Consider the following 19768-nt stretch of genomic DNA (forward strand, 5'->3'; position numbering starts at 1 on the left):
TATATAAGTGGCCCATCATTGCTTGGTAACTTGAATCAATTAACGTTAATTCGCACAATGCTATGATGTATTGTGATCACTTTCATTTCAGGGAAGGGGGAGAAATTGCTATAAGTCACCTAAAATGAGGTTGTCTGTGGTACTGAGGTATTAATTGGGTGTCCATATTAAATGCAAAAGGAGCCCCATCGTGAAAGGAAAGTGGATGAGTGACTCTCTTGGCTGCTATTGACCTATCAGAAGAAGACAGTGCCCTTTTCCTTTGCTTTTATCTATTACAGTTTTCCCTATTGCGTGTCAAGTTGATGTATTATAAAAAATTCATTTGGTGACCTTTCACCCCCTTAGCAGATTAAACAATTTCACTTCAATGGCATCATTAACAGGACCCAGCATTTAATGATGATTTCTCTAAAAGGCCACGGAGATTCGATTTTAAGCTAACAGATTTATTGCACTATTATAACATATCGTAAAAAACTGTACCACCTACGGTCAGGTTTTAGGATAGAAACTGCTTAGGAGTTTATGTGGAGCTTAAAGTGGTATTACCTTGGGATATGCTGCAGTCACAAGTCCCTGACCTCCGGTGAGATGCTGTTTACATTCAATAAGAGATGTTTGCTCACAATAAACTTTAAAGTGTGTCAGGGACAGGCTTTCAGTAAGTGTTCAGACCATTGCTTCCAAACCTAGTGTCTCCAGATACCAATGAACTTATGTCAGAATCTTTAATGGGTTTTTCAGTTTCCTTAACACAAGCTGCTTGCCCCTACCCATTTCTCATCAGAAAACATTTGAGCATGAGTGTAGAAGAGGAATGCAGTCTAGTAACAGTGTTAAAATTTTCCAATAATCTACAGCACCCCAACCTGGGGAGTGGGGGGAAATACTGACATAGATTTTAAAAACAACTCTAGTGTGTGTTGTTCCTTCTTTAACAAAGAAAGGAACCTTAGCTACTCAGGCTAGGCAAACTAATATATGAAAATTGGGTACAGAACTTCCAGGGAGAGGTTTCAGCAGCCAGTGCCTTAGCTTGGTGGATAAACCAAGTTCCTAGACCATATGCTTCTACTCTGCCTATACCTTTCTGTGCTTCATAGGGCACTAGGAAATTGTTCCCTATATAGAATATTCATATTTGTAGCACATAGTAATCCCACTTCACTCTTACCTCTTTCAGGACTAATGTCTACCTTTACCTGTCATAAGCTGCCTTTGATAAATAATACTTTATCCTTTCTTACTCCTACAAGTGGACAGTGGAGACAGAAAATAGAATATGTGACTTACAAATGTAGTTGATGCTATAGTTTAAAATATAATGAAAACCTTATTAGACCAGGCAGGGCTAACTACTCTGAAAGCGGCTTATCAAATAACACTATGTTAGTGTCGAATGTATAGTGTATGTTATATATAGATCTCCATTTACTGGTGAATCATTGTACATAGCATACCTATGATATGTACAGTGTAAGATAAAGGGAATAGTGAATTTTTAACGTTACGTTTTTCAGCATGCCAAAGCACCTGAGTCAAAGTTGCTCCAAGGTATCAGAAGTTATGTAGTCATCTTCTGGTAGGTCTAACCAGCAATTAGCATGCATGTTTGAACAAAGAAAGAGCAGTATAGCTCACTGGATCAGTGGCAAAAATAGTTACAGTTTAGAAGTCATCTGCTACATCCTTCTTTTTGAACCTGGAACTCCTCAAGCATAGATAAAAGCATCTAGCAAGGTGTCATTTTTTAAAGATATAACAACTTTATACAGGAAAGGCTAACAGCACAGTACACAGTGTCAGTGAATATCCACTACCGCCTTTATTTGCACCATATGATTCTAGAAACTACAATTAATGTGAAATTATGGAACCTATTTAATGCAAGAATGTTGGGAGAATATGAATACAAAATGGCAGCATGCTGGAGTTGGGGTCATATCCTCTCAGGTTTGGTTAGTGACATCTAGGTATTTCGGACTCAGCCATGCTGGGAAAGTGTTTGTGCCATAGACATTGGGAGACTGTACAAATCAGGGAATTTCCCAGAAGAGTTGATTCAACAGCTTATGGCTGAGCATACCTTGTAAACATCTTAGTTCATCATATTGTTCACTAGAAGTTTGTTGAGGCCTCATTTAATACATACTGATGGAAATTATAATTTCACTTTTCCATTGCTTTACCCACATTTTTAAGCATGGCTACCCATAATATATGAGACACATAATTCATGTGCAAATATAAAATTGTCCACTACAGTATATGTATGGAGTTTGTAGAAATATAGGCTACTCAAATATTCTCACCAGTCCAACTGTTCTATGGGAAACAGCTACTGCAATGATCTCTATAATCCTATGGATGTTTTGATCCCATTCATTTTTTTTTATTTTCTAGAAATGCAAGTAGTTTAATAACTGGGAACCTGATATATACTCGGCCCTCTGTGCTCTCCATTCTGGTGCAGCCTTCGGATGGGGAAGTGGGGATAGAATTGCCGGTTCAGCCACGGCTCATCTTCCTGGATGAGAAGGTAGCCCCTCAAATCTGACAAGTTCTTCACGGAGTATGCTTTATTTCTAAACGACATCATCTATATTCACAGAGCAACTGCCACATGAAATTGACAACATGTAGGAATTCTCACTACGCGTTGGTCATTCTTGCATATCATGCCATGTCTTCTTGCATTTCCTGTGAAGGTTTGGGATTTATCCAAGGCAAGCAGAGACCTCTGATACTTTTCCTTCCCATGCTGGTTCTGTTCTTGAATCAAAGATTCATGTCTTTGATGAAATCTTGTCTTCAGACTCCATGGCTTTGGTTGTGCTTCTTGCTTTTCCTTTTGAGGGCATGGAAGACTGAACCCAGAGTGGTGCCTCTGCAAGGCAAGTGCTCTATGATAGAGCTTTGTCCCATTCCCTTTGCTTCTTACCAGCCTCCCTAGGATAGCTGTCATACCCTTCTCCTTTGTAACTCCATTTCACTTTCTCCTCTTGCATACCCTGCTTTAAATTTCCATAAAATAACTTCCATTTTCTCTTTTCAATAAATCAATATTGAAGTTAACATGAGAAGAAATGCATTTCTCAATTTTCTTCCTTCCATGGAGTACATGTGTGATTTATTATATATATGTATATATACACATATATTTATATATATATATATATACGTATGTATATATATGTATACATATATATACATCTGTTTTTTTCAGAAACTTCAATGACGTTTTTAATCCAGTCTTTTCTCATTTCCAGAACGAGAGAGTAGATTCTTTGGGTCTCCCCTCAGAACCTTGGATCATTTCCGTTTCCCTGGATGGGGCATCTGGATCAATGCTAAAGGGTAGGTGCCAGTAACTTTCAAGTATCTATTACTACCTTGCACAACAAAGGTTCATATTGTCATAGCTGTTTCATTATAACAAGACATCTGAAGTTGGCAATTTTATAAAGTAAAAGGAATTTGTTTCATAGTTTTAGAGTTTCAAAGGCTGGGGTTTTCTTTTTGCTGACAGAATGCCACAACTACCACAGGGTGTTACATGCAAAGGAGATGAAATATACGTGCATGTGGGTGTTTGTGTGTGTGCATGTATGTGCAGTGTATGTGCAGTATATGTGCATGTGTGTGTATGTGGTATATCGTATGTGTGTATATGGTATATGTGATGTATGTGTGTGTTCATGTACTATGTGTGTGTATTAATGTGTCCCTTTTGAAAAAAAATCCATCAGTATTCAATCATGGAGGCTCCACCTGATGGCTTTATAAATTCAAATCACATTTTCTTCTTCAACTTCTATTGAATATATGACTCACGTAATTTTCTATGTGAATACTCTTACTTTTTAGAAGACTTAAGAGAATATGCACAGGAAGTCTAAAGTTTCCTCTCACAAGCACATATTTAAGGAATACTAAATTTCAACACATGAATACATAGGTGGAATCCTCCAGCCTTATTCAAACAATTGGGACCCCGTTAGGAATTTATAGCAAACATGAACATCCTCAGCAAGTTCTCAGAGTTTGTTTCATTCCGTCTGCTGTCCTGATGTGCATCAAAAGGAAGATTAAGCTAGCAATAAATACTCACAGCCTTAATTTTTGGCTAAGTCTCAAGTCGTAGTTCCTCTGTACTCTACTCAGTGATCCTCAGATGCATAGTTTTTGATAGAGGGTCATAGATTTGCCCAGGAATTCATTTGCCTGGCACTTGTGTCTTCTATTATGGAAACAGAAATATGTACTCTCGGTGCTAAGAAGAAAAATTGGATTAACTGTGCAAATATGTGACCCAGAGTAAACCTTTACAGTTAAGTTTTGCTTACTTTCATGAGTTTTGTTATTTTCATGCCCCCCCCCTCCTTAGTGTCTTCTTCAATTGTGGCATCAAATGCAGCACCATCTAATTTCCTTGGGGCTTGTATATATAACACGGCATATATCAGTAATTTAATTTGAAGAGGTTTTAGTGCTTGAAAAAAAGAGAATTGGGATTATGTATTTTGCAGCAAATTGCCCCAATTTACATTTGTTTATGAACCAATGAGAAATAAATATGTATGGCATGATTTTATGTAAAAAGTAGTTATTATACTTTAAATTCAGATCATTTGATATGTCAAACAAATACTTTTTTTGAAATGTAACCAACTTACTGAGATAAAAAGTTGCCTACAGGTATGTTCCAGTGGTTAGTGAAGCCCAGAATCCCTAAGTATTAGCTTGGGTATCAATACTTACCTTTGCTTGGAGGCTTACAAAATGTCTATTCTGTTATTTTGAAATAGTACTATTATTGCAATTTTATATTGGAAATCTAAAGTATGTTCTACAGCCATTATTTTAAAGAGGATAAGTCATACATACAGATAAGAAAAAAGAAGCCTATTAACTAAGAGAAATAAGGAGAGAAGGTGAAATCAGGCACTGGGGCTTGCCAGCGGACATCAGCGGATTTAAAATTGGAGGAAGGGAGCCTGGACTGCTTCTTCTGGGAGATGCACATCCACTGGGAGATCGTTAAGCAGGCCAGTGTTCCAAGGACTGACATCTGTGTTAGATTAACCTTTCTGGAGTATAGTTAGTGAGACACAAGAATGGACACTGCATCAGCTGGACAGTAGGAGAGAGGTAAGAATGTTGACTCAGATTGGCTTTTAAAAGTAGAATCAAGTGATACATGTGAAATAAAAGAAATGGAAAGTGAAGAATGCCTTTGAGGTCTGACCCTAATACAGTGACAGAAGTTTGGTGTTGCTTACTGAGATGAGGAACATCAGGGTGGAAACACAAAATGTAAGTGCCTGAATGCTGGACAACATTAAGCGAGAGGATGCTGAGGCAGGGGAAAAGAGAGACTTTTGTATGCGTGGTTTACATTTTAAAGCAAAAGGGAAAGAGATTTTTGGGTCACAATTGTTATTCTTTTTGTGACAAAGAGAGTCGTTGATGAATTCAAGCTGACAGCTCTGTGTTCTGCTCCAGATAGCTCTCCACTTAAGATAACTTTCTGCTCATAGTAGCTCTGTCTCAAGATAGTGCTCTCTTGCAGAACAAAGCTCAGTCTTTTATTTTGCATAACCTACTTCTTTAAGAATTACACATCAATTCAGTCATTTACCCCTGGTTTCCTTTTGATAATCCCACAAATCATCATTTTATGACTTAGCCCCTTTACTCTAAAGATAGAGAGGCACATGGCCAAAGCTGTGGAATTTTGCTGCTTGCTGGAGCTGGAACATGGCCCATTTTTCTATTAATATTATCACCACCTTTCTGTTTTCCAACTCCTTCACTGCCTAAGCTTGGCTGTCCTGGAACTTGCTCTGTACACAACCAGACCTTGACCTCAGAGATCTGCATGGCTCTGTCTCTGAAATGCTGAGCTTAAAGGTGTGTACCACCACACCTAGACCTAAGCTTTTCATGGCCACTATTTGAGTGGCCACATATTCACTCAAGATCTGGATCAAAAGCCTGTGTCTTCCGTCCTCAAGATCTGAATCACAAGTGTTCCCTCCATTTCTGGATTGTAGTTCATTTCAGATTAAAAGTCCAAACTATTCCTGTTCAACTGCAAACACAAAGAATAAGGCTAGCTGTGTGGATCTTGCCCTGAGATCTCTATTCCCTAAATCCATTTATTTCCTTCCTTAGTATCTTTCTGACAAAGATAGCTCATTTGTGCAGCTACCTCTGTTCTTCCAGGTCTATAAAGTCCCTCATACAGTTCATATTGCATCTTCATATTTTGAATAGTTGAGAAATCCTGTAAAGGACACTTCTCACACTAAGTTTTGTGTTCATGAGAACATGTTTTTGGAGTTCTTTCCCACAGCCTTAAGGGCTGTCCATAGCCACCACTTTTTTTTCTGAAGGAATACCAGACACATTCTCACTTCCTAGAATCATGCTATTTCTGATTATCATGGAATCATAAACCTTGGCAGGGAGAACATTCCCCAAAGGGAGAACTTAAGGAAAACACATACGTTATTATATAAACAAGCCTTGGGTCTACAGCAAACATCATCACTCTGGAGGACCCATACCCTGGCTCTATTCTGTCGGGCCATGGGAGGGTATCCTGGTTCTTGGCTTGTGGGTGTTCAGCCATGCCCCCAGAACCCAGGCTCCTGACACTGAGGTTTAATCTCCATTCAACCTACACCCTTCAGTCACATAGGACACAGGTGGAGGGTGTGATTAACAGGCCTCAGGCCCTAGATAGATTTACATACTAATGACGTACCTGAAGGCCAGAGGGTGGAGCCAATTAAGCATTCCTCTCCAGCTTCTCCCTCCTCTCTCCCTCCCTATTTAACTCAGGTCTGCCCTGGCCTTTACACAAGGTGTATCCAGATCCATCCACCACCCGCAGTTTCTTCCACCTCTCACTCCATGCGACAAGATGCTGCACTGGTTGCTCTGCACTGAGCCAGGCCTGGCTAGCCAGTGAGGAGTGCAGGAGCTTCTGAAGACCACCAGATCTCTTCCAAAAGCAGCAGTGTTACAGCTCTTATAAGAGAAGCTCTCAGACAACGACACAATTCTCACACACCTTATTCCTTCTGGATAGGATTCTTATATATAGTTTTGGCATGGGTCAGGGTCTAACAGCAGGTACTTCCTGGTGGCTTGGTTTGACAACTTGAGGATGCTTTATGTACACGTGGGAGGACTTGGGGGTGCTGTTCCTACATAACTGATTGCCACTGACCTCTTTATGGGGGGCTATGGGGGACTGTAGCTATGTGACAGGAGCCAGTTGCCCAGGAGCTGGAATGGAAGGGAGGTGGGGCAAAAATGCCTTCCCTTCCATCCCTTCAAGCCACTGGGGTTTCTAGGCTTTGCTTGACCAGGAACCAGGCTGCTTTACACAGCCCACTACCCCACATACATTCAGTCCTATTGACTTCTCTGACCAAAGATGAGAACAGTCCAAACTATGAGTATAATTATAAACATTTAGGAGGCTGTTGATAGCAAGAACATTTAACAAAATAATAAAAGTTTTCTCTCATAGTGCATATGACCTCGACAACCATGTACTTTTGACCAGTATTTTGCCATGCATAAATTATTTTATGTGCAATCGGCCTCAAAAGTGGTTGGTTGTCTTCTTTACAGTTAAGCCACTATTGCACCAGTCACTACATCTTGCCTGGTGATTACTGTAGCAAGGGTCTAAGATCATGGATGTCTATTTCTGAGAAGCAGAGGTCTCCAAAACAACACAGGCTATTGCTCTTAGATACTGATTATAACTGAATGATAAGACCATATGACTAGATTGGTTGGTTAGATGACATAGAGAAACCAATCTTAAATCAACCAAAAAACTTCTTCCTTGATGGCTAATTTTCATTAGTGCCAGAGGCTGTATATTGTACATTGTCATAACTGGTCATATAACCTATTCTTAAGACAATATGCAGATAATTCTTTTAACAAACTGATACCTCAAGTTTTTTGTCTAAGGTGTTTTCTGTTGGCTTTGTATTGTCTGAACCTTTTCTTCTACAAACATAGAAATGTCTTCTCCACCAAGACAAATGTCAACTTATCTATATTTGCCCATTTCTCTGATGTGAACATTTCTTGCCCAATCCTACCTACATGTCTACAATGCATCACATGCTTCTCATAAGAATGTAAAATGCTTTAAATGCATAGAAGAAGTTTTTTTTTTGTAGTTGTGGTCAATACCCAGAGAAAACACCCATCATTCCTGTGGAAATTGAGGGTTTTGTTTTTGTTTCTTTTTTCACTTTTTGCCATTCGTCCTTAAATAAAGAAAATATAATGTTGTTAGAATTTAGTGATGAAGTCTCATTTACACAGATTTCATGGGGTTTGTTTGTTTGTTTTTTATGATTTAATGTCAGAGCCCAAGGTATTCTAACATCCCTATGGGATTTCATTTATACCTCTCATTTTCTGGGTGCACATCATCAACCATGGAGAGCAGAACTAAAAACTCTTGAGGATGCAGTCAGCAATGTGTGATTACACCTTCCATAGCTTCAAAGCCTTAGTGTTAATTCTTATTTTCTTATTAGAGTCATGCATTTTCTCACTATCTCCTTTTAAGTCGCCCTTCAGTGAGTTTTGCCTGTAAACAACATTATATTCACAAGCCTTATCTTTTCAGGCTATCCTGAAAATACAGTTTTTAAACTTAATTTTTAAAAAACAATTATATGGATGTTTTGAATGCATGTATATTTGTGTAACACTTGTGTGGCTGGTGATTGTAGGCCAGAAGAAAGTGTGGAATCCCCTGGAATAGGAGTTACAGACAGTTAGGAGATGACATGTGGGTACTCAGTATTGAACCTAGAGCCTATGGAAAAACAGCCAATGCTCCTAACCGCTGTGTAACTCTTGAATCCCAACAGAATTGATTTTTTTTTTTTTTTTTGTCAAAACACTTAAAGTCTCTGTGTTCCCATCAGCACCTACACTGTTGTATTTTGATGGGCCCAAGAATCTGCATGAATTTTGTGAGACTCTCCTTATAGAATACTAATGAGAAATAATTATATCCAGTTGTTTGTTTGTTTTTATGTTCAATGTTATCTACAAACGATAAGTCACATAGCACATGACTAGTGGAAACTTACCTACCTCTATCTTCTCCGGTACTTACTCATTTCTAGCTTTTCCTTATATCTCATTCTATGTTCATTCTCCAGTCTCTTATGAATGCTTTATATCTTTCTCATACTGCCACAACCTATCAGCCATACCCCATTCATACTCCTATCTTGCCTCTACTCTGTACCTATACTCTATACTCAATATTTTCTCTAGGACTGTGCACCCTTTAGACTTCACAAATTACACACTCTTAGAAATTCTTTCAAATCATCCTTCTTTTTTATATTCCTTCACTTATCCTAAGGATGACCCCAGTAACACAAGCTTAAAATAATATCATGATCGTAAAATGTGAATGAAGAAGGGAAGACTTTGTAAAGTAAATATTAAGTCAAGTAAATATTAAGCCATGCCTAATTCAACTAGCCTACTTTGATTGACATGACCACTATCGACAGTTTCAGTAATAGAAAGGTAGGTGAAAATATTCACATTTGTGTGTATATGTGTGTGGATGTGTGTGGATGTGATTAAGCAGGATACAAATTATATATTTTATGTTTTTATAATACATCTCTCTTACACACACACACTGACATGCACATATAACATACCTTTATTTCATATCATTGAAATATTTCCCCTTAACTTCACAAAGAATGGATACTAAACCATTTGGAATGGATTAATTAACTTACTCCAGGTAATTATCACAGGCAAGGGAAATAGCAACTGCAAAAAATATTATCTCTGTATAGTCTAAGCCTTTTATTCTGCATTTAATGGTCTTTGTTTTCTAATCTTAGGCCATACTCAATGAAAAAGATATCGCCATAAAGTGGATTCATAGACAAAAGCAATTTCAGGGGCTCTCCCTGGGTCTTATGAAACTCAATTATAGGTCATAATTGCAGAAAATATTCTCTATATGTGTTTAAAAATAATTTCCTAGCATTGTTGACATAACAGCTTGCTAGTATATATACTAGTACCTAGTTTATTATAGAAGATGTTTGGGGTGTGAGGGGATTTTAGAGGCCATATACTCTGCATACCCAGGTATGATTCCTTTGTGGCTATATAACCCAATTTCAATGCTGGTTTAATCCTGCCTCCCCACTCCATCCCACGTTCTCTCAGTCAGTATCTTGTCTATAGCAGCTTGATCGGGGAGCCTGTCAACCACATTTGTATATTTTATAATAGCCATTCCAAAGAAATGATGGGCCCTGGAGTAATGTACTGTACTTGGCAGCAAGTGCTTCAGCTTTTGGGCACATATGCTTCAAATCTGAAAATATCATAGATATATATGGGAATCTTTGTGGAGATCTGTAAGGCAAGCTGGTATTTAACGCAAAAGCAAACCCATTTGGAGCTAAAGCACTCTCCATTAGGCAGTTTGGCGGCTGTTCTATGAGGCAAACTCACAGTGCTCGACGGACACATTTCGATTAAATGCTGCTTTGCATTCTTCCAAAGATGGGAACAATAAGGACGTTTGTCAAAGGAAAAACTGCAGCAAATGATTTCATGTTGAACATCTGTACTCTGCAGTTCGTTGTTTGCAAGAGTTTATTGACCATAATTTTGATGCATATAGGTTTTTAAAGAATATAAAGGACATTTATCTTGGGTGCCTATCATTTACTTGAGTCTTGGCTTATTTATTTCCATTTTTTTTCTGGGCATTTTATTTATTTTGGGACTCTGTAGAGATGGAAGGAAATATGGCTTGTGTAAAGAAACTTTTAGTTAGCTCTGCAAAATTGATGGGGAAAGGCGTTCTTTTCACAGAAAGGACTGGGCAATTGAATTGAAAAAGGGTATCACTAAATGTCCTAGATCTTTATGATTCTTTTCTGCCTTCGACATCACAAACAAATTCGTAAACTTTAAGATCACTCCTTTAACTCTTTGTCCACCATGGTGACATGCTCAGAGTGAAGTGTAACATCCCTTAATTCACAAAGTAATTTAAGTGTAGTGGAGTCAAAGGCAATTTATTGTGTAGAGATGGGAACTTGAGTTAAGTGGCCCCCTTTAACTTTATGAATGGATTGTTCATTAGAAAATGTAAGCTTTGTGTATTTTCTTTGAAGCATTTCCTTTTAATTTAAAGAAACCAGGGCCCAAGCAATCCATTTTACGAAAGCCTTGTGCTTTTCCAGTTATGATTTGATGATAGACAGTTGTCATGCCGATGTCATAGCTTAACCATACTATTGCCTTAATACAGATTCCCTAAATAAAGAGATGGACCTCCTAGACCAATTACAGGATTTGTTTCTTGATATACATTCCTTTGATATACTCTTTGAACTCAGGATGTTTTATAGGCTAAAAGAGCACTCGATCTATAACACCCCCCCCCATAGACATGTATCAAAAACATAGTCTAATGCATAGTTGTAGTTAGGAATATAAACTTATACTAAGGTATATTTGTGGCTACGGTCTTAGCATAAATTTTATAATTTAACTCTTGAATATTGATTATAACATAGTTTATAGCACTGTTATATAGTTTGAACACAAAGGTACCTATGCAGAACAATGTTAGGCAAATTATGCTTTCAGGAAATGCTGTTTTATATTTTGTTTTGAGTTTTTTTGGTTCCAGGGTTTGTCTAAGAAGAAGTGGATTGATTCAGTGATCTTTATTAATTCCTTTAAGATATTTGATTCCTTGTCTCCAGAGAAGACTTAAAAGACATTATTCTAGCTGAGGTAACTAACACCCACTGTTGGTTTTCTCCTGGTTTACAGGATGTACCCTGGCAGAAACACGGGACGGCTATGTGATCTTCTCCAGATTAGCTGTCTTAAGCTCTGGGTCAAACTGGCGATTGGTTTTTACAGTTACTTCCCCTCCAGGTATTTTCAGCACAATATTCTCTTATATCTGTATTTTCTCAAAAAGTAACCCTTTTCCTTTGTGCCTTGAATAACTCCTTTCATGAATAAGAAGCCATGATGGTAGTTTATGGAAGATGTTGACTTGCTATACTATAGAGTATAAAATTAAAGAACTCCTGTGGATATTCAGGTTCAGAGTCTATTTAATGAACAAGACTCCAAATACACATTTTCCCGTAGGTGTTACCATTTATTTTATACACTCTCCTCTACTTTCTCTTGTTCCTTCCCTTCCTTTCTCTCTTTCTTTTACCTATATGACTTACCCTTATTAAAAATCCACGAGACAGTTGAGCTGTTGAAAAATTTGGACACAAATCTTTGCATTCTTTTTCCCTTGTGCTTTCTGCATGGAAAACCTGTTAGCATTCCAGTACTTGAAAGCATTGGTAAAAGCCATGGGTAAATTGTGAATCAATTCAGTTTTCCTTTATAAGCCATTTGAAGGTATCTGTTTTCTGATCCATCGAATGTGTCTCAGATGAAAACATATAATAAACACTTGTCTAAAAGTAGTTTAAATTGTTTCTGAGAGAGCCTGGACAACACCAATGGTATTTTAGGAAATCTTTGAGGTAAAATGTCATGTAGAGGTATTCTAAAAGGTACTTGTCAAAGAATATATTAAAAAAAAAAAAAAAAGAAAGCCACAGTATTTGTTAGATGTCCACAGATATCAGTTATATTTTTCCGTGACAAAAATCAGTTGTAAATTATTAGGCTTCTCCAAATTAACAAATCAGGATGCTAAAATTGTAAATATTAGCCTATGTTTTGTAAACATAGAAACTGTGGGGAAAGATGCTTCAGTCTAGGAGCTTGAGAAATAAACTTTGGACTTTGTAAAATAAAATATACAATAAAGAATTTGATAAATCTTGCTTGAAAATTTTTCAGCATAGTATGAGGAAGAACTTCAATGAATATGCCTTAAGTCCAAGTGTAAAAACATTTTTTCTTTCTTTCTTTCTTTCTTTCTTTCTTTCTTTCTTTCTTTCTTTTTTTTTTTTTGCTTTTATACCATTTTATACCATTTTTATACCATTTTAATTACATGCAAGTATTAAGGTCAGTTCTAGGTTGAGGAACTAGCAATAAAATAGATGCAAATAGTCAAGGAACAAGCAAGACAATAAACACAAATAGTCAAAGAACAAGCAAGGCAATAAACAAAGTCCTGTGATCACTCCCATGATCACTGTTTCTAAGGGCTTATCAGGATAACCAAAGTATCTGAGCCTACTTCCCTGTCCTAGCCCAAAGTCATTTTCATGTCTGAAGCCTACTTCTTTGTTCTAACCAAGATTCAGATTCCTGCCCATAATTACTTCTTTGTTCTAGCCTACGATTCAGATTCCTGCCTAAAGCCCATTTCCTTAACAAAAATTCTATCTTCTGAAATAGAAAATTGTCAAGTAGCAGTTCTGGGAGTCAGATATTCTTTTCATACCTATGAATTTGTGTAAAGATCAACACTGACTGATTCCTGGAGAAACATGCTCATTCTCCAGCTGCAGGAATTTTTGCCTTAAGCTTAACTTTTTGAATATATGTTTTTAAAGGATCTGACTTGTTGCTTGCTACCCTGACCAAGACAAGACCCTTGGGGAGGGAGTGAGGGGCGGTAGGTAAGAAGGAGCAGAGTCCAGGAGTCAGGTGAATGGCAAAAGCAAACTCCTTTACTGCAGGAACTGGGCAAACCTTTACACATCCCTCCCAGTATCTCATTGTCTCTCAAGTAGCCAGATGTGGCTGTCTCTTTCTCATTGGCTTGCTCCATCACTTGATCCAGCTTCAGCAGTCTTTAGCCTTGCCAGGCAGATGCTATGTTGGCTTGGGGGAGGAAATATCAGCAGCGCATGCGTGAACTTTGTGGTTCGGTCGGCTTGGCTAACTAAATTCCTCCTGCACAGACTCACAGGGACCTAGTAGTTTGTCCCACCCAGATTGTCTGACATTTTCGACATTTTTGCCCTTTAGTTTGCTCAGGGGTTAACTAAGACTCTCCACATGCTTCATCAAAGGTATCCTAAGGAATTGACTATAAAAACAAATGTACGAAGAATCGCTGCCAAAAAGTTTCCAGAACCACATACGGTCTTGGCATTTCATTAGTAGGTTACTATTTGGTTTTCTTCCTTCTGAAACCTTGCAGATTTGAAATGTCCTTGAATGTTTTCCCTAAACTATTCTAAATTTTCTTGCAAAATAGCTGTCGAAGCTAGGTCTGTGAGGCAAGGATCTGCATAAGGAGATTTTTTTTTTTTTTTTTAAGGTTTAAACTAGAATAGATAGAAGCTTAAACATGGCAAATCACCAAATACTCTGTTTCTTTAATCACGACTGACATCATGTTGATAATGGTACTGATCCTAAGACAGACACGTTTCAAATATTCAGTGTACCAGTGTCCAGAGCTACAATGCTACAAAGCAGCCTTCATGTGTAATCCAAATTGGTTTTTGCTACACTGCTTTGGCTCCCGGTGGGTTGCATGCGTGCACCCTCTCCAACCCCCCACTCCCGCCTAGGAGCTATTTTTAGATCCATGAATATAATGCATTAGCTTATTTTTAACATGCGTCACTAGCTCAGTGACTGGGCACTTCTTTCTTTTATTAATTGTTTTATTGGATATTTATTTACATTTCAGATGTTATCCCCTTTCTCCATCCCCTCGCCCCCAAATCAGCACTTCTAAGCCTCCTGTGGCTAGCCTATCCTTCCCTCTGGTGCTCCTATCTCAACACCTTCTATATCTACATTTTTTTTTTTTAAAAAAAATTATTGGATATTTTATTTACAATACAGATGTCATCCCCTTTCCCCATTTTCCCTCCATAGAACCCCCTGTCCTATCCCCCTCCTCCTTTATGCTTTTATACCATTTTAATTACATGCATGTATTAAGGTTAGTTCTAGGTTGAGGGTTTAGCAATACAATAGATGCAAATAGTCAAGGAACAAGCAAAACAATAAACACAAATAGTCTAAGAAAAAGCAAGGCATTAAGCCCAATTATGTGACAACTGTTTCTAAGGGCTTATATTAGAATGACCAAAGTATCTGAGCCTACTTTCCTGTCCTAGACAGGCAAGGCCTGGACACCAACGTTAAATCTGTATCTACTTTTAATTTTGCAACCCTGTTACCTTTGGTGAAGCCCACTGGTCCCTGCTGCCTAAGACACTTCTGAGCAACCCTTCCAGGGCCACTTTCCCTTCATTCCTACATTTTGCATGATCTCCCCTCTGCAACTCTAAAACATACTTAGGAAACTACTATTTGGACAACCCAGTCTACTACACCTTTTTCTGTTAACCCACTGCTAGTAATTTGGTCTTCTACCTTTGTTTTAGGGGTTTTGTTTGTTTGTGTTTGTTTTTTCACAACATTGACTATTTATAGCTTGTATGGTAGATCCCTTACTAGAACCTGCGTTTCTTAGGGACAGGAATTCTGCTTAGGTGACTATATTTGAGCAATATATCCCCAAGTTATAGAAATGTCTAGCAGAAACAAATATTCGCTTATGGAAGAGTGAATACCTGGAGATTACTTTTGAGATGATATTGTTAAAAATGGTTTCATTTTTAAAAATTTTTGAAAGCCATTTTTTTTTTCTTCCCATCAACTTCTGTTACCTGTCAGTTTCTGCTTAGACCTTTCTCTCTTTAACTTCTCAGCCATTGTTGTTGTTGTGGTGGTGGTGGTGGTGGTAGTGGTGACGGCGATGGGGGTGGTAGTGGTGTGTGTTTTATATACCTTATAAAGTCGTCTGTGTTCCTGTGACTCACATCACTTCTCAGCTTAGAATCTCCTCTTTATTACAATCCATGACAGTCGTCAGAACATTGTCTAGAGTATTTTGCCTAATGTTTAATGCCTATCAAAGTTCCCTGTGTTCTAATATTTCACACCCAGTGTCGCCTTCTGTTTTTGTTTATGACTGTGCTGGGCCTTTAAACTCTTCTCCAGACCATTTCTTCTTCAGAGATCTTTCCCTGATTATATTTATTTATGTTATTTTCTAGAATGTATTGCATTCTGATTTTTACCAATATTTGTCGTATGCATGTATTGGTTAATTTGCTAGCTCTTAATATCTTAAGTAAGAATGGGAGAGTTAGCATCCTTGTTATTAATAAAAATGGAAGCAATGGATAAAAAAGTTAAGAATTTTTCATGACACTTTGAGTACCTGGTAAAATCCATTCCTCTCTCTCTGGGATAAGTGACCTTATGCAGATGCTCGTAATATGTAAGTGTTTGAGTATAATCTAGCTGAACTCAGCTCAGGCCTAAGCTACATGCTTGCAAATTAGAGCCACAGTATCAGATGCTATTACAGCAGCTCTGGGAGCCCTGAGGTGAGTTCAGCCCAGAGTCAAGAAGATATCTAATTGTGGCTTCCAAACAAATTGTCAGGTTCACCCAAGGAAACCATAGCACAAAAATACATGATGTGTCTTTGAGTAGAGAAAAAATAGAAACCAACTTTACTTCTTATGAGAGATTTGTTTTGAATTGGCTACTTGATAAAAGACCAGCTATGAGTCATGATCACACACAAATAATCATTCTGATTTTTATTTTTAATATTTAAAGTAATTGAATATGGTAAATTATAAATATAAAGCATATTATGTGATAAATTCTGGTATACATCCTCTCATATAATTATCTCCATAATTAGCATATTCTTCAAAGACTATGGTCATGTTTTTTGTACATGTTATTTTTCAAATCTTCTTGTAGCTAAAAAGACCATTTCTGGGTATAGATCTATGTATAGATTTTTATAAATATAAATCAATCAAGATGCAGATGATTATTATTACTTCAGAAAGTTCCATTGTGCTAGTGCAAAAATCTCATCCTGATACCTACTGGCAAACACCAATGTGTTTTCTGTCTCCATTGTTTGGTCCTTTCTAGAATATCATGTAAGTGGACTCTACAGTCTACCCTGTAGCTGTCAGCTTTTGTCAGCACATTGCATTGACTTTAATTTGAATTATTAGAGGTTACTGACCAGCCACCCCTTACCCATCTTCTCATCATTTTTTCTTTGTGTTTGAGTAGGCAGGCTGTTGATTTTCTAGATCAACCATTTTATTTGCTCATTCTCTTTTGAAAAATATTTGGTTGTATTCTGAGTTTGGACAGTTAGGAATAGAACTACCATAAACACGTGTATCGAGTTCTTTTAAATGTTTCTAAACAAATTCTTTTGTGCCCCTTTTTTTTCATCCACAGTAATGGGATAAGAAGAAAAAATTTTAATTTACCAAAAAAAATGTGGTTTCAGATGATTCTCAGAGATGCTCTCTCTCTCTCTCAGTAAGAAGTTATCATCTTTCCTAACCCGGTCCTTCCCACCTGAGCCCAAGCAGCAGTGTCTGCAGCTACTCCACAGTATTCCTGATAGTAATTCACTAACTCTGGGAAATCAGTTAGCACCATATTGGCAGACCATGCGATCCTGTTGTGATGAACACTTTAAATCCAACAAACTTCAATTTTTAAATTTGTTCATTTGTTTGGTTATATATAGAATTCTTCGATCTGGGCTGCATAGATGGCTCAGCCATTAAGACTACTTGCTGTTCATTTAGTTGTGTTCCCAACAGGTGTCAGGCAACTTCAAGTAATTCCTGGTACAGGGGATCTGATGCACTATTCTTGGCTTCTGCTTGCTTGCACCCCCACACAAGTGCTCATACACACAAGTACATGTACATATGCACACCACATGTGCATACACACACACACACACACACACACACACACACACACACACTAAATCTTTTAAAGTATTATCTCTACTCTGTGAGCTTTGGAGGAGAAGTTGTTACCTAATGACTATGTCTCTGGGTGAGTAGTTCCACACAGTCTGAAATGAAGATTATGTTTTCTGATAAGTAGATCATGAGAGAAGATGAAGTTATATTTTTGAAGTGATGGAGAAAGTTAGTCTGAGCATCAAATGGCAGATTTAGAAGGATTTCTCATCATGATGGACAAAGCTAAAATGAAAGGTTTGACTTCTTATTGTCATCCTACACTGTTTTTCAGAATATGAAAATTGAATTTATTATTGATTTATTTACTTAGTAACTTCAGAGAAATACTTTTCACATGTCTGCTCTGGGCTAGATATTGATATCTTAATGTACTATTGAAACTTGTTTCTCCTTCCCAAATAGGTACTAATTTAACAGCGCGATCCAAGACCTTTGCTGTTTTGCCTGTGGCCGGCAAGGAGAGATCAACTATCATCCTGGCCTTGTCCTTGTGCTCAGTGGCATCATGGGTGGCTCTGAGCTGTCTCATTTGCTGCTGGTTTAAGAAAAGCAAAACCAGAAGTAGGTGTTTAGGGGAGGATGTTGATGAAAATGTCTGAAGTAATGATGTATAATACATATATTCATGTTTTTCATGTCTTCAAAGAGAAATGTTATGACTGTTTGTGATTTATACAACTCACACTATTTCAATAAATACAATAAAGGCGGGAGTTACCTTGTCCTTAGTATTAATAAAAATAATAAGTGATCACATTGATTACATACTCAGTATTGACCGGGTTCTAAGTACATTAGATGAATAAGTTTATTAATTCCTTAAACAACTCAACAATGGTGAGGTTGTGATTATTATTCTACAGTATAGGCATTGCATGGTGAGGTACAGTAAGGGTAAGTAACTTGAATACTGTCACCCACCATTAGAAATCCATACAGTATGTCTCCACAGCCTATTCTTTGATATGGTGGGTCCCATCTATAATCCTGCTTCTCACACACATGAGGTGGAGAAAGGATGATCAGATGGTCAAGATGATACTTGGTAATATCCTTGAGAGGATGCTTTGGGTACTTAACTGTGAGGCACAAAGGAAGGAAAACACAGATGCAAACTCCCTAAAGGGAGAAAAGCAAGTGCGGGTAGTTTTCCTTAGCAGTGGAAAGTTCTGAAGAGGAGTCTCTAATGGAACTTCATACCCTTCTCTTTTGGTTTTAGGAGATAAAATGAGAAAAAAGCTGCAGATGTGTCATTTAAAATCTCTTCTATATTCAAACTTCACACCACGGACTTTAAGTGTATTAAAGAACAACCTGTGATAGGAGGAGCCAGCTTTAAGCGATAACTACCTAAAACTAGTCACAATGAGCGAATAGATAAGATTCAAATACAGTAACTACATACACTGGGTGGAGCCTTGCCTAACCACTAGGATGCTCACTGTGTTTGGACTTTAAGGGCTATTTGAGAAAAAGACAGCCCTAATTGATGAATACTGCATCTGAACAGCATCCAGCCTGGGGAACTTGTCTCTCTCCCCGTCATTGTGACCAGTGCTGAAGTTACTAGTAAAACCTTTATCTTTCTTTAAGAAAATGTCTATAGTCTTGAAGGGGTTCTGAACGGTATTGTCTATAATGTGTTGAACTTCAGTTTCTAGATTGTTTACATGTTTAAATATGAAGTTCTGTCCACATTCTGTTCGTATGTATTTACAGTCTGTGTACATGTGTATATGTGAGTGTGTTTGTGTATACATGAGTGTATCTGGTTATATGTATGTGTGTGTGTAGGTTTGCACCTGTGTTTCGTGATGTATGTGTGTGTGTGTGTGTGTGTGTATTGAAATGTGCATGTCTTTTTTATGTGTTTGGGTATCTGTGTTTGTACATGTAGGTCTATTTATGTATGTCTG

At 37.7% G+C, this 19768-nt stretch overlaps 1 protein-coding gene across 6 annotated transcripts in view; it reads left to right on the forward strand.

Annotated features, from left to right (window-relative positions):
• Positions 1-19768, forward strand: part of Pkhd1 (PKHD1 ciliary IPT domain containing fibrocystin/polyductin) — a 440341-nt gene that overhangs the window by 408754 nt on the left and 11819 nt on the right. For 5 of the 6 annotated variants that reach the window (XM_076915219.1, XM_076915222.1, XM_076915220.1 and 2 more), the window contains 4 exons: positions 2407-2542; positions 3273-3360; positions 11896-12003; positions 18255-18413. In XM_076915219.1, coding sequence (XP_076771334.1) covers positions 2407-2542; positions 3273-3360; positions 11896-12003; positions 18255-18413 — 491 coding nt within the window. Of the gene's footprint in view, positions 1-2406; positions 2543-3272; positions 3361-11895; positions 12004-18254; positions 18414-19768 lie in introns of those variants that run through there. The other variant, XR_013104680.1, reaches the window with a different exon arrangement.

Source organism: Arvicanthis niloticus, chromosome 17 (assembly GCF_011762505.2).
Source record: "Arvicanthis niloticus isolate mArvNil1 chromosome 17, mArvNil1.pat.X, whole genome shotgun sequence".
NCBI lineage: Eukaryota > Metazoa > Chordata > Mammalia > Rodentia > Muridae > Arvicanthis > Arvicanthis niloticus.